The sequence below is a fragment of the Borostomias antarcticus genome (genome assembly GCF_949987555.1).
Source record: "Borostomias antarcticus genome assembly, chromosome: 3".
NCBI lineage: Eukaryota > Metazoa > Chordata > Actinopteri > Stomiiformes > Stomiidae > Borostomias > Borostomias antarcticus.
The window spans coordinates 1,964,440-1,980,463 of NC_140236.1; the positions used below are offsets into that span (position 1 = coordinate 1,964,440).

Genomic DNA, 16,024 nt, shown 5'->3' on the forward strand with positions numbered 1-16,024 from the left:
AGTGGATCTCTGAGGAGTAGAAGGTACAAGACTAAAGCAAGCCACATATTGATGTAGCCAGTTCATCTACATGTAAGATAAGGCAAAAACTAAGCTCTACCATGCTTTTGACATACTTCTACGAGGACCAGGGATAAATATGTCAATTTCCAAATCCCCCTCCCTTTTCTCAACTCTAGTGCAATGTCACTCTTGCCTATGCAATAGACAACAATTAACTCTCTACAACTGTGTACTTGAATACTATTTAATTGCATTCAATCGCCTTTATCAAGGACACAGTCACCCATGACTGGATGGGATACATAGATGAGGATCAAATTGATAGAATTTACAGACTGCTAGATCATTGATAGTGAAGAGCCAGTTTGGGATTATTTGTCTATCTACATACACTATATTGCCAAAAGTATTCACTCACCCATCCAACAGATGACAGAGGTGCATAGTGCGCAGAGGTCGCCAACTTTCTGCAGTCAATCGCTACAGACCTCCAAACTTCATATGGCCTTCAGATTAGCTCAAGAACAGTGCGTAGAGAGCTTCATGGAATGGGTTTCCATGGCCGAGCAGCTGCATCCAAGCCATACATCACCAAGTGCAATGCAAAGCGTCGGATGCAGTGGTGTAAAGCACGCCGCCACTGGACTCTAGAGCAGTGGAAACGCGTTCTCTGGAGTGACGAATCACATTTCTCCATCTGGCAATCTGATGGACGAGTCTGGGTTTGGCGGTTGCCAGGAGAACGGTACTTGTCTGACTGCATTGTGCCAAGTGTGAAGTTTGGTGGAGGGGGGATTATGGCGTGGGGTTGTTTTTCAGGAGCTGGGCTTGGCCCCTTAGTTCCAGTTAAAGGAACTCTGAATGCTTCAGCATACCAAGTGATTCTGGACAATTCCATGCTCCCAACGTTGTGGGAACAGTTTGGGGATGGCCCCTTCCTGTTCCAACATGACTGCGCACCAGTGCAAAAAGCAAGGTCCATAAAGACATGGATGAGCGAGTTTGGTGTGGAAGAACTTGACTGGCCTGCAGAGTCCTGACCTCAACCCGATAGAACACCTTTGGGATGAATTAGAGTGGAGACTGCGAGCCAGGCCTTCTCATCCAACATCAGTGTCTGACCTCACAAATGCGCTTCTGGAAGAATGGTCAGAAATTCCCATAAACACACTCCTAAACCTTGTGGAAAGCCTTCCCCGAAGAGTTGAAGCTGTTATAGCTGAAAAGGGTGGGCCGACGTCATATTAAACCCTATGGATTGAGAATGGGATGTCACTTAAGTTCATATGCGTGTAAAGGCAGAAGAGTGAATACTTTTGGCAATATAGTGTATATACTGTACCTAGGACTGGAATGAGGAACTGATAAGCTACTGTAAGGACCAACGATGACACGATTTCCAATGTACCTGTTCCTGTAATGGTTCTATATGGCAAATCAACTGTTCTAGCTGTCAGTTCCATGAACAGCAAACATTCCTCTCACATGCAGTGTGACTGGTTCTCCTGTTTCTGCTACCATCTGTGGGCTGGACTGTTATGCTATCAGCAGGGGTGCGTGTGTGTGTGTGTGTGTGCGTGCGCGTGTGTTCCACATGTGTGTGTGTGTGTGTTCCACATGTGTGTAAGACAGGTTGCCAGAAGTCACGGTACAGTCGTAGGGTTCTGGAAGCGCTCATCCCTGCGTGAGTGAGTGTGTGTGTGTGGAGTGTGTGTGTGTGTGTGTGGAGTGTCGATGTGAATCAGCGCTCATCGTTTGTCATCCAAGGTCGTAGGTCGCGGGCCTGTGAGGGGGAGGAGGGGGAGGCCTGGTGGTGAGCTGGATGGGTGACGTAATTAGGAAGTAGTAGCGGCCGTTCGAGATAGATGGGCTAATAATCCTCTCTCTCTTCCTCTCTTTTATTCTCTCACTCTCTTTGAATTCTCTTTCTCTCCTTGCTCTTTCGGTTCTGTTCTCTCGTTTCTTTCTTACTCTCTCCTTCGTTTTAGTTTTGTCCTCTACTCGGGAAAAACCCGACCCCGGTCTCGAAGATCTGTCCTGCTCTGTCTCCCTCTCACACACACACACACACACACACACACACACACACACCACACACCACCCAAGCCCTCTTTCTCACCCTCTCTCCCCAGACATCTGGATCCTGTGTCAGACAGCAGCTGCAACCCGAGCGCGGGTCAACAGGGCCGGTCCACAGGGTCCACACAAGCCAACAAGCCAAGAGGGTCAGGCAACCTTTTCCCTCCCCAAGGGCTCCCCTGGTGCCTGATCCGGCGCTGCCCTCTCCCTGGCATCAAGGGGTAGCGTTAAAACAGATACCCAGCCGCAACGCCAGCGCGGTACCTCTATCAGCGGCCCCTCACAGCTGGAGTCCAGGGGGAGCACGTTTTAACGTAACACCAGTCGTGAGTGGAAGTCAACTTCTCAGGCTGTTAATCGGTCCCTATTCCCTCGGAGGTCGGGACGCTTCGCTGGGAGTGAGTGAGAGTTTAGTCCGTTCAGTTCATTTAGCTTGAGCTCAGGTGGGACTTCAATGGTCGAGGGAAGTACTTAAAATGTCTCATCCACAGTGTTAAGGAGAAGGTAGTTTAGAGGAGGTGTTTAACAAGAGGCATAAAGAGGCATACAAAGAGGATGCATACAACAAAAATGTATAATCTTAAAGTCTGATGACAGAAATATTTCACATATAGGTAAAGGTACCTATTAGCAATCATTTCTGATAATAAAAAGCAAATGTGACCTTTTGGAAAAAATGTATCTCCTTTTGCAACCAAACTCTTCATTTACAAATCTATGAACAACCATCCATAAGCAGGTGTTGACATACATTAACTGTTTGTTTTTGTGTATTTTTTTTCATTACAAGGAAAATTAAAAAGTGTATTTTTTGTGTGTCTGGTCTGGTTTGGGGGTGTGTGTCCAATTGTCTCCTTTCAATCAGTGTGTCACTATAAATACACAGATTGTCTGACACCCCACCCACCACACACACACAAAACACACACACACACACAAAACACACACACACACACACACACAACACACACACTAGGACTACTAGCTAACCTACTACTGCACTGACATGACTAGGAGCTAAGAAGGCCTGCTGGGTCTAGCTACAAACCGCAGGCAGTCACATGACCTCATGTCTGTCCACTCCGACAAGCGAGCCTCCACCTCACAGCGCGCCCTGAAGACTTTCAACGGAAGGAATTACGTGACCGTGGCACAGAATTAAACGGCCACATTTGCTACCTCCGTTTAACAACGTCTTTCACCCAAAATTCGGATGCACGCGTCAGAGTCGAAGTTACCTCAGTGCCGCCGGCTCGACGACGTAAGCTTATCGATAGCGCGGTTAGCCACACCTAGCTAGCTAGCGGACGGGCTGGAGGACCCAGTGTTGGGTGAGTTGAGTGGCGGTGTGTTGGGTGAGTTGAGTGACACCGTGTTGGACTGACTGAAAGGAGAGAGCAGCTCCTACCCTTTTTTTTTTTTCTTTTTTTTTTTTACAAGCCTTTGATTGATTAATGTTTCTGTTGCACCAACGGCTCCCAAGAGGGGGTGAGAGATCCTCTCTAATATGCAGCGAATTTTACAAGGAGCGGTGGGCTTGAAAGTGGTGGGAAGAAACGATCCCGGCCAAGAGTTTGAGAGTGAGAAATCCATCAGGAATGCAACCCTGGCTCGTTTCATTCGCCCCCCTCCTCCTCCCGCTCCCGAGCAAACAGCTGTTGCTATAACTCTACTGTATTTTCCCTCACTGTTACTTAGAGAAAGAGAGAACTTTGAGAGAACAGAGAGGCTGTCAAAACGTACTTAAACGAGAAGAAGAAAGAAGTGTTCCCTGGTTGGTTTGGAACAGCTGTGGACTTACGAGAGCGTTTTACACTATGTGCAAATAAAAGTGTGACGCAGTGGTTAAACCCCTGGATGTAACCGGTGTGTGACCACGGCGGTCTCTAGTTCCGCTGGGAGAGGGCGTAGTTGTTGTTATTGTTGTTGTGTTTGTTGTTGTTGACATCCACAAGAAATGCAAAACAACCGAAGAAACCGCCCAGCCCTTCAGCTAAAATGGCAGCAGTGAAGCAGTATGATGTCACAGTGTCCAGATGAACACATCAAAAAGCGCCATTAAGATCACAAAGTATCGAGATGAGAAAAAACTCATCCACTAAATTCATAAAACCATGTCTGAAGTCAGACTACCATCTGATCTGATGATACACTCGAGATATCCAGACATTTTATAGCTGACCTCTGACCTTGAGCTCACACTGAAAACCATCTGCATCCCCGGCGACGAGGGCTAATCCTATAGGGTCCGATCATCCCCCTCGGGTTCTTTCATCGTGAGGGATGGAGCTGACTCGGCTTGCGTGAACTTTACATGAATTGGTTTTTACCCTCAGAAGATGAAGTGTCACACGCTGGAATGATGGGCTTGTAATTAGCGATGTAGCTGAACCGCTCTTTGAATGTATATACTGTGTGTGTGTGAATGTATATATACTGTGTGTGTGTGTGTGTGTGTGTGTGTGTGTGTGTGTGTGTGTGTGTACACGCACATATCTCTGCATGCGTCTACAACTGTACACATGTCCTCCTACCTATACTCTGTGTGTGTGTGTGTGCGTGTGTGTGTGCGTGTCCTCCTACCTATACTCTGTGTGTGTGTGTGTGCGTGTGTGTGTGCGTGTCCTCCTACCTATACTCTGTGTGTGTGTGTGTGTGTGTGTGTGTGTGTGTGTGCATATCCTCCCACCTGTACTCTGGCCTCAGTGAGCTTGGTCCTCTGGGCCAGCTCCTCGCGGGTGTAGATGTCGGGGTAGTGCGTCCTCTCGAACGCCTTCTCCAGCTCCTCCAGCTGCTCGGCCGTGAAGGTGGTCCGACTGCGGCGCTGCTTCCTCTTCAGGGGGAGGTCCGGTTCTGACTCCACATCCGAGCCCTCGTCCATCCGACCGCCTGCACCGGGGACACGGGGACAACGGGGGGGGTCTTAGCACCATGCGCTCACACGTTTTGTGTGTATGCTGTATGTATACAACCAGGGCTGAAAATGAACACCTGCCACCGGCCAAATGCGGGTACAATTTCCAATTGGCGACTAGATTTGGGAAGGTTATCTGAAAAATATATTTACTTGGCCGGTAGATTTTTTTCATCTACAGTCCCTTTGGCAGGTGACTCACCGTGAGGCAAAAAGTAAATTTTCACCCCTGACTGTATGTATACAACTGTTACACTTGTATGCAGAGGGGCAGGGATCCTGGGGGGGTCAGGGGGGACATGTCCGCCCCCCCACCACAATATTTGAGATCATTAAAATTGTCCCCCCCAATATTTAAATTAGGGTAGTGGCAATCAAATGACCATACAGCCGCGTAGGAAGATGTCCCTCCCCCAAAAAATACTCAATGTAAATGCCCCCCCCCCCCCCCCACAGTTGGATACAGATCCCCGCCACTGTATGTACTGGAACCCAGCGTGTTCTGTGTGAGATTATACCTGCTATAGTAAGATAGGCTATGATAAAGCATCAGCCTCAAGCACAGATGTATACTGTAACTGTACATACACATTACATGGCGTATACCTGTCTCTAAACTTGGAGAGACAAGCGGGAATGAAGAGGACGAGGACAAGTGCGTCTCTAACTGCCACGGACTCCTACGGTACGATTCTTCTAAGGGGGGATAGCGTTTCGCCGCGCGCCGTCTCATTTCGCCGCGTGGTTATTTATACGAGGGAGCCTTTCTTCTCGTAAACACAATCCCGCATCAGTACACATGCCTTCCCAGCATCCCCTGGGGCGCGGGGCTGAGAGTTGGAGGGGGGCGCTAATCTCTCCAGACCACCTTGGCGATCCGTGTACCACTATTCTATCACAACAGCCTGGGGCAACTCAGAGACGCGCACGAAAAAACTGGCAATGTGTAAATATTCCCAATATATATTATTGTGCGTCTGATTTCATTCAACCCACCCCCCGCCCGATATATCCACGGCGGTGTTTAAAATAGCAACGGTAGATTATCGGCGCCACGCAGACATCCGTTTCAATTAAGGCTCATCGCTGTTCTCTCGGCGCGTTCGACGGCGAGCTGGAGGAGGCCGCAGATAAGACGCCATTGTTTTTTTTCCACGTGACGCGAAAAATCAGGTTTCAAACGGAGCGAGCGGAAATGCGACGCTGTGCTGATTTGTCGAGCGTCAAGATGTGAACGGGTGGCGAGAGTCACGGCGCTCTGCGACAGATGTGGTATGAAGGTGCGAGTGAAAGTGTTTTTGAGCAAGTCTTCCGGCGAGCTACGGACGCACGCCGCTGTTTGAGGAGAGCCCGGTCGGACCCGGAGAAAAGCAGAGCAAGGCCATAGAACCAGGGGGCTTGAGCTGTGGGCGGTGCGGTCCGAGTATCTCTCTTTCGTTCTCTCTCTTTTCTTTTCATTCTTCTCTCTCTCTCTTTCTGTTTTTAGAAATTAGGGAAAGTTCATCTATCTAGTGGGCCGCGCGGTGTATGGGACCACAGGATTATGATAATTCATAATTCATAATTTTTTGATTATTCATAATTTCATAAAGTGAATACGGAACCTGGGCCAGGTGGGCATTCTGGGATATCAGTTTTACTGATCACTGCAGATAACCAGCACTCAAACCCTCGCCGTGTTCACCTGTCTGCCTATTTATTTCTCCTACCAACCCGTGAAGCGAGCGCTCTTTGAGGCCAGTCCACCAGAGTTTAGTGGTCCCTTATTTATCACCAGTGGTTTGTGGGTGGGGGGAGAGGGGGGGGCAGTTGGGAGGCTGATCCCTCTCCAAACCCCCCCCTCCCCCCTTCGGCAGCCTGCAGTGGCTCAGCTCTCCAGACACAGGCCCCCTAATCCGGCCCATGGCTCCTCTCTGCGTTTAAGCCATTCCACATTAGGGATGGCTGCACTGGTGTCTCCCCTGCTCCTCATAGATATGCATGGAGCTGAGGACGGGGTGGAGGGGGCGGGGCCACCGAGGGGCAGGGGCAGCCTTGGGGATGGAGGGATGGAGGGAAGGAGGGATGGAGGGAAGGAGGGAAGGAGGGGAGCGAGGCGCAGGTTCCAGACTGCCCCCTCTGCTCAGCGGTGATTATGGGAGTTGAGGGGGCGATGCTGGCGCTGCAGAGACAGAGAGGGTCGCGGGGGGGGGGGGGGGGGGGGGGGAGGGGTGGAGGGAGGGAGGGAGAGGAGAGGAGAGAGAGAGAGGAGCTAGTTAAGTAGGGTAGAAATGGTGGGTGAGACGGAGGGAGGGGATGAGATTGAGAGGCAGGGAGGGAGGGAGGGGTGAGGGGGGGGGGAGGGGATGGGGGAGGGGGGTGAGGGGACAGGGGGGGGTTCACTGTCCCTGCCTCCTCCTTGCTCTCTCTCGGGGGCTTATTGCGATGGCTCTGACCCTGTTTGACTCTTTACCCAGACATCTCAAAACATCCCCCCTCCAACGGCAGGCAGCTCCTCGGTTTAAACGCTCTCTCTGTGGCATGGCCGCCAGCGGAGGTGCCCTCACCACAGAGAGAGGCGGGATCGAGGTTTAGGGAGCCGTGGACCCTGGGTAGAGAGCCGACGTCCAAATGATGCTGAACGATACGGATGAATTCGACGGGTACAGGAAGTAGATGGTTTTGACCTCACATGACCTCCCACCAAGAGATACGCCACCGCCGAAGTCTGCACTGGTAGAACAAAGGTGGAACAAGGTTGGCCTCGCTGATAAAGGAAGTAACTGTCAAATCGGGCAAACATTCAGAGAAAGCGTGTCTGTGTGGGCGCCATGCGAGCTTTCATAGTGACAGTTGTAATGAGCAACGTTGCAGTATTTTTAGACGAGTGGTGCTTAGTAATCACAGAGCTTTGTCTGTTCTTGTGGTGATTGTCTCAGGCCCCCGGGGGACAGTAGAGAGGTACAGACAGGGGGTAGGTGTGGCAGGAGGCACTAATGACTGCCCTAACCAGCTCCAACTCTCTGCTAGAAACACTCGGTATGCAGAAAAAGCTCTTATTTTGACATGGCATGATGAGACACGGTCATTTTCTCACGGCAATTAACAACCAAGACTGCCTCAGACAAGTATGTGTCCACTAAACTAAAGGTGCGTGTGCGTGTGTGTGTGCGTTTGTTTGTTTATGTGTGTTTGAGACTGTATGCACACGCACAAGTTTGCGACAGGCCATGAAAATAACACAACACCGAGAAGGGCCCCATCAAACTGGCTTAGACTCTGGACCGGCTCGGTAGTTTAATTAAACAAGGAATTATGGGATTAGGTGGAGACTCTCATTACGGGCCACTGGAGAAGCCTCGTCGTGGATGTCTTTTTGTCTCTCCCCCCAAAAAGCTCACGCTTGAGAATCCTCAAAGGATTACATGTGGCTGCAGGACATGAGGCCGCATTAATTAAATCAATTCCTCCGCCATTTGCTACTTTAACAAAGATTTGTTTTCGCAAAACTGGCCGGCGCCGAGGTAAATATACATCTGTGTGCTTTAAAGAGGAATCTGTACATGGCACAGCGCTTTGTTTTTGATGAGAGTGGGGGTGGGGGTGGGGTGGGGGGGGGGTGAGGCGTGAGCTGGGGATCGCTGCGAAGCGATTTGCCGTTAACGCGCCATGACAACACTTGAGGTCGGTGCAGTGGGCTGCAGATCGCTTCCCAAAGGCACCTCCGAGTCTTCAGGGTGGCTGCGGCCTTTCATTCCGGAGACGGCACGGAATTTATTTGTTTTCTTCTACATGCTGTCGGATTTGGGGGAAGGAGGTGGAGGATGGGGGGGTGGGGGGGGGGTGAGGGGTGGAGCGGCACTGTATCCATCCTGGCTTTGCGACACTCTCTCTCTTTCCCTCTCTCTCTCTCTCTCCTTCTCTCTCTCTCTCTCTCTCTCTCTCTCTCAGCCCACATGGGTCTTAGAGGATTTGGCCCTGTGTCAGAAGCTGGTTTTCTGTTTTGGAATCACCTCACTTGGTTTGGTTTTCTCCCTCGTTTTTCTAAAGCTTTCTGCATTTTTTTTTTTCTTTTTCATTTTCTCAAACGTCTAAATAAATAAACACAACCTGAAGACCAACTCTGAATGTGAATGGACGAGGCTGGCGGGGACATTCAGGAGGCTGGCGGGGAGATTCACTTCTCTCTCTGTGTGCTCGGCTGATGAGCGCGTGTTCCGCCTCGCCTGTGATGTCCTGATGACAACAACAACCTGAACCCCATTCACGTTCCCTATCACACGTCAGCGCCGTCTCAATGCGGCCTTCGGTCGCGGGACAATAAGACGACCGGCGGAGATAGAATAAAGTTTGACAGCCCGCTGGAGCTGGAAGGTCAGCGCGTCTCCCTCGCCGATAATGGAGCCGGAGATTATGATAATGAAACAGACGCTGGAGCCGATAGAGAGGCTCACCCTGGACTCCATCTTTGTCTCGGCCAGATCCCACGATTGGCATGCTAGGTCTTATCACGCAAATGGGACCATGGCGATCTCCCTCGGTACAGGGGAGGCGGGAGAATGTGCCACGGCATAAATAAAAGAGCATGCTCTACCCCCGTGCTTTGATTTCACTACACCCGCTCGGTTACAGCGCCTTCGGCTGCGCACAGTAATCTCACCTTGCGTGCGTGATATACGGTACCAGAATATCATGTTCTACAACCTCTGAACACACACGCACACACACACACACACACAACAAATCTCATTGAAATTCTACGGTCAAATGTGAAGCCGGTTATCCATTCTCGGAGTAATAAGGGACATTCCGATTATTAAATAATGACAGCTGTAATTCGATTTGAAAGTTCTGGGGATAGTGATAAAACGAGTCTCAACGTTTATCACCAAATTAGCGGCTAATTAAGTATCTGTGCGTGTGTACACTCCTCCAGGGTCCGGGGCATTCTCAAATGCCATGTGTTTGCAACAAAACGATTAAAGTACATTCCTGACCTTAATTGAGGGGGAATCAATCTAAAGTAGAATCTAAACGAACATTAGCTAAATTGTCTTGTTTTACTCTAATTAAATAAGCCTATTAATTGCGTTCAGGGCTGGTGTTTCCCGATGGGATCACATTGTCATGATGGCCGCAATCAATTGTAGCTGGTGACTTCAGCGAGATACTGTAGGCAATGTTTTGCCACCAAAAATACTACAAACGTAGATATGGGCTTTTATAGAACTGGCATAAACCACTTTGTTTGATTAATTTCCTGTTATGCCCAGAGGGTCTTGGACTGAACCGTCTTTATCTTCAGTTCTGGTACCAAGCCGGTGATATTGTCTACGAAGTGTATCGCCATGTAAAAAGGTTTGGGAAAGTCTCTACTGTCTATTCCTACAACACACAAGACAAGGGAGGAGGAACTGAGACAGATCTGGTAACCTTCCTAGAGTGGGAGGGGGGGGGGGGCACGGGGCTCCTTGTCATCACTGTCAGAGTCAGTGCATAATGCCCCCCCCCCCCCCCCCCCACCCAAGCCCCCCAAAACAAAATACCACTGACACCTTAAGGGCTCAGAGAGAGAAGCTGAGAGACGCCCCTCTGATGCTCTCAGACCTAAACACACCAACGCACTGAGGTTCATTTAATGGACCGTAGCTGAGATTGCTTCAGTTAAAATGACGATTGGAAATGTTTTAATTACAGACAAATGTAATCGCTTTGGTGGAAGATCATGTAACGTTAGGCTACTTTTTTTTTCAATCCACACTGAATATTTCAGGAAAATTCAGTTTCTTCAGGCTTTGATATACACACAGTTAATAACCACAAGTCTGCCACATGAACGTAAACAATAGTTCATGCTTTGCTGTCTGTTGACGCGCCGACATGTTTGTTGCAGACTGTTGACCAAGACAGAGGGACAAAGGCGGGCAGAGCTCTGGAGAGCAGAATTAACTCATTATGGGTCATTTTGAAAAGCATATTAGTTCCAGTATAATTACAATCAAGCTCTGCTTTCAGATTTTACACGAGCATCGACCGAGCCTTGACTGAGTGAATCTGACATCTCTCTTGCTTTTGCCCTCGATAATGACTGTTGTTTTCCTGCGTTAAAAACAACAAGCATACATGTTTATTTGTTGTTGCTATTGTGCAACTGTTCTCTTTGTTTGGGAGTTTAGTTTGGGGGGAAGGGGGGATATTGTACAAACAGCCCATTATGGTTCGCTATCTCTGACGTGCATCTGTTTCTCTAGAATATCTTTGGCCCCGGGGCTAGATTACCCAAACCTGCCCCTCTTCTCATGTCTACTGGAGCTCTGAAGTTTAGTTACCAGTGTGAAGCAGCTGGTGTGGACAGGGGAGCGGCCTACATGATAGCAGGACGTTGTTTTTACGAGAAACGGGTTGGAATTAGGGTTAAGGATAGACTCTGCTTCAAAAGGTTAAGGATAGACTCTGCTTCAAAAGGTTAAGGATAGACTCTGCTTAAAAAAAATGACAACATTTCTTCCAGGACAATATTTGCATTGATTTAATTCATAACTACTCTTTTGTCATTCATGTGACACAATAATCACCGCCTCTAAATTCTAGTGTGTCCCACCTACTTTCCAAGCTGTACATAAAGATTTCTCTCAGGTTTATTCTTTTCATTTCTTAGTATAGAAGCAAAACTATGAGAAGACGCTGCGCAAGAGAATAACAAAAAAGCTAAGAGCGGGGGGGGAGGGCTTAGGTGCAGGATGGTTCTAGAACAAACAATTATGCCCTTTCTCTTTCACTTTGGTTTTAGCACTAGAAACGTCCGAGAGAAGAGAATGAAAAGAGCGAAGCGAGGAGGAGAGGTGATGGGTGATGGTCTTTTGGGCCGTCTTGTCATGTGTCTGAAGGCCACATCGGACCCCTTTTTATATTTCTGTCCCGGGCGTTTGTGTGAGTGTGCGCTCGGAGAGACCCAGGGGCCCCCCAGCCCTTTCAGGCCCAATAGAGGCAGGCCCTCGGGGGGCCGCTTGGCCCTGAAAAGAGGGGCTGACAAACCTACGGAGCTCCGCGGGGCGTCAATAAACGCTGACATATTGACTCTCTGTGCCCAGGCGCTGCAGAAAAGTGCTGCCTGCATATTAAACCATTAAAAAGGTCAAACTGAGCAGCACAGCGTCCAGAGAGGAGGAGTGTGCTGTTGTCTCTTTGGTGGGCTGAGGAATGTTGAGGAATTCTATTACATTTTTGGTTTTACTAAAGAGCTATTAGTAACGGCACTATTACTTAAGATGTAAAAAATATTCACAGAGCATTACGGTTAAGATGAAAACAAATTATTTAGTGGAACGTTTTATTCTGATCAGCAGTTTTACAACAGAGTACAGCTGTGTAGCCAATAGCAATGCAATTTCCAAGGGTCCTGTAGGATTAGGTTCTTTGAACAATGGCTGCCCACTAAGAGAGGAAGTGCTGAGTTAACTTTGTCAACAGAAACGGGAGAGAGTGCTAATTCGATTTTTACCTGCCTACATTTTGAATCCTGCTCTGTTGAAAGGTGTCCGTTTACAGCCGGGCTCCCTTCACTGCCCTGACGACAGAGCTTTCATTTCCTGATATGAAGACCTCACTCAGCTGAGGTCAGAGCCAAAGCAATACAATTATGAAGAAGCACAAAAGTAAACTATGCGAAATCTGCCAAATTGGCACCAGAACCTGATCCACCAAGAAAGAGCCTTAAATCCAACAGGGTCCAGATACCAGAAACCCAACTGAATCAGGGACTCTAGCACCATACTGTATGGATGCATTCTTCTCAGAACAGCAGCTGCAGTAGGCAACACTCCACACACTGGTGCACAATGGTGTTGATTAGAAACTGGAAAAACACAGTCAAAAATATTATTAAAATTGGAACACTATAAGAGACCATTTTATGCTTTGATTTAAAAGTGGCAAATACAGTATGGTATGAGAGAGTATAAAAACGTAAACGTTACATTTATTCACTGCACTGCATAATGCTTTGCAAGCACACTTTGTCGTCTCAGTAAACGCCATTTAGAACTGGCATTGAACTCAAGCCTTTGATGCTGTCCTCACAAAGATACGTGCCTTATCAAGGCTTTGTGTCTTAGTAAACTAACAGTTATTAAGTGCAAAGTCTTTATCTGCTTTTTCCTTAGATATGGCATGCATGTGTCTTTTTATACTGATATAAATAGCCTTAAACAAAACTGCAGACTGTCAATATAAACACTGATGTAGATTATGACTGGGAAATATAATAATATAGAGGCACATTATAGATATACAAATGAAAGCCCTTAGTGGACAGCTTGGGGCTTATAAAAGCAAATGCTAAAAGTTTTAAAGAGCAAAGAATAATCTTATTTGGAAAAAAGCAGATTAATAATCACAGCAGAGGAGTTTTTTACCCCTGCAAACAAAATAAGTGATTTGGGCTTGTTGAGTTTCTTTAAAGATTATGGTTAAAAGGTGCTTTGAAATGCACCCCTGATACGTTTATTGGGGAGGGAGGAGATAGCTGAGCACTTGATCTGGTGGCTTGTCATTCCACTGGGAGCGCAGCCTCTTAAACCAAGAAGATGAAAAAGCTGCTCTTCTTGGGCCTGTGCTCTTCCGTCAGATCTGACAACCACTGGGAGAACCAACGGCCATAGGATGACTCCCCTCAGATGATCACCAGAGCCTTGTCTCAACTAGGAGAACCAGTGGTCATAGGATGACTCCCCTCACATGATCACCAGAGCCTTGTCTCAACTGTTTACATCTCAGTCAACAGAAACGTAAGAGAAAAGCTGAATAAATTATTGGACGTGTCCGTATCTTTTTCTGTGTGTAAAACCTGTGATTGAAGTTTGATATTATTATTTGTTTCAGATCCTAAAACAGACTGTGGGAATGTGGACAAGAAGGGAGTGTGAGTGTAAGTGTGAGTGTGAGTGTAAGTGTGTGTGTAAGTGTGAGTGAGTGTAAGTGTGAGTGTGAGTGTAAGTGTGAGTGTGAGTGTGAGTGAGTGTGTGTGAGTGTGAGTGTAAGTGTAAGTGTGAGTGTGAGTGTGAGTGTGAGTGTGAGTGTGAGTGTGAGTGTAAGTGTAAGTGTGAGTGTGAGTGTGTGTGAGTGTGTGAGTGTAAGTGTGAGTGTGAGTGAGAGTGTGAGTGAGTGTGAGTGTGAGTGAGTGTGAGTGAGTGTGAGTGTATGTGAGTGTGAGTGTGAGTGTGTGTGAGTGTGTGTGTGAGTGTGTGTGAGTGTGAGTGTGAGTGTGAGTGTGTGTGTGTGTGTGTGTGTGTGTGTGTGAGTGTGAGTGTGAGTGTAAGTGTGAGTGTGAGTGTAAGTGTAAGTGTGTGTAAGTGTGAGTGTGAGTGTGAGTGTGAGTGTGAGTGTGAGTGTAAGTGTGAGTGTGAGTGTGAGTGTGAGTGTGAGTGTAAGTGTGAGTGTAGCTGGAGCCTGAGGAGAGAGAGAGAGAGAGAGAGAGAGAGAGAGAGAGAGAGAGAGAGAGAGAGAGAGAGAGAGAGAGGGCCAGTGGACGCATAAATAAGTCCATTAGTTAAAACTGTAAGACAAGCCCTGTGTTTGAAGCTGCGGCTCCCCCCTCCCTCCCTCCCTCCCTCCCTCCCTCCCCACCCCTCCCTCCACCCCCCCCCCCTCTCCTGCAGCTGGTCAGCCCTACTGCTGCTCAAACACACCGGTCACCACATTCACCACTCAAGCCGGTGGAAAAAATCTGAGCAAATTTCTGATTTGCAACACTCTGGGAACATGTTTATTGTCTTTGTGCAAAGTGCAAAACACACATATAAATAAAACGGGGGAGAGAGATTCCGGGGTGAAGCAGCAAAGGAGCAGAAAATGGGAGATTTTCTGGCCGTAAGTGGCATGGTTTGTGGTGATTTTTAAACCACTGGACCATGGTGTTAACTACTAATCAGCTGTAAAACTGGGCAGCCGCCTGTGTGCTTAATTATGTGTCATGCCCCCTTTGTAATAAAATTAGCTTGAGATTATTATTGTTGGTTTCAAGTAGCCTCCACTTCCCATGAAAAAACGGAAGGGTGTCTACAGTCAGGCATAAAGCATTGGTGGGAGCTATTTTTTAATTGAAATAAAAGGTGACATTCTGGAGGGATATTTTCAGGGGGAAATCAAGTATTTTTGACAAAGGAACAAGAAGAAGGTTATTGTAAGTGGTCTACAAATAAAGAATATGGTATTTTTTTTCCCTTGTTTTACAAATAACAGAAAAAGAGACCCCAATAAATATTTCAAACCAGCTTTTCTGTACCTACAGTACTGTAATATGACCAAAGTGTGAGTTAACCCTTTCGATACGACCACGTCACCGGCAACATTTAAAAAATATCTAACAAATATTTAATAATATTACAAAAATATCTAACAAATCTAAACAATTCCTCACTCCAACACTTGCTGAAAGCTGAGAAACTGCGCTTTCTAGTATTATAGGGAAAATCCAATTAATATTCAAAATGTTGTCACTGTACTTTCAGGGTTAAAAGGGTTAAAGTCTGGACAGGCCTGTCCCCTCTGGCTCTGGGGCCCTTCGGGAGTATAAAGTGATGGGTTTGAGTTAGAGAGAGCAGTTTATAGACAGAGACATAGGATGACATACAGCCATAGCCGCAAACCCAGGATAAGCCCATCTCAGATCTGTGTCACAGGTGTATTTAACGTCACCGCAAAATATCTCAACATCAGCTTTTTTTGTGAGGTGGTCAGGGCTCTACAGACAAATAATTATCTGGATTTCCTCCACGTTTACAAAGATGATCCACAAGTAAAATGCCTTAGACAGCCTATTGGTTTCTGATGTCTGCGCTGTCTGTCTTTGAATAATATAAATACAGACAGGTGTTGTGATCTCCCTGGTTTCACACTCCTTTTAGGGGTGTCTAGTAAAGTGAGTGATGTATTCAATAAACAAGAGCTGCTTTTTAAGAGACAGATTTACAGTCTAAGGGCTTTTAATTTGAAAGGCATGTTTACAGCCCTAACTGATCATCACATTATCTTTCAGACATGTGTTCATAC

The 16,024-nt window shown here is 47.4% G+C and overlaps 1 protein-coding gene across 2 annotated transcripts in view; it reads right to left on the bottom strand.

Moving 5' to 3' along the window:
• The window catches only part of LOC311307577 (paired box protein Pax-7-like), a gene marked incomplete at both ends in the record, with an annotated part of 56,076 nt that overhangs the window by 27,411 nt on the left and 12,641 nt on the right, over nt 1-16,024 (bottom strand). For both annotated transcript variants that reach the window (XM_084436399.1, XM_084436398.1), the window contains one exon: nt 4,772-4,971. In XM_084436399.1, the coding sequence (XP_084292525.1) occupies nt 4,772-4,971 (200 nt within the window). The remainder of the gene's footprint in view (nt 1-4,771; nt 4,972-16,024) is intronic.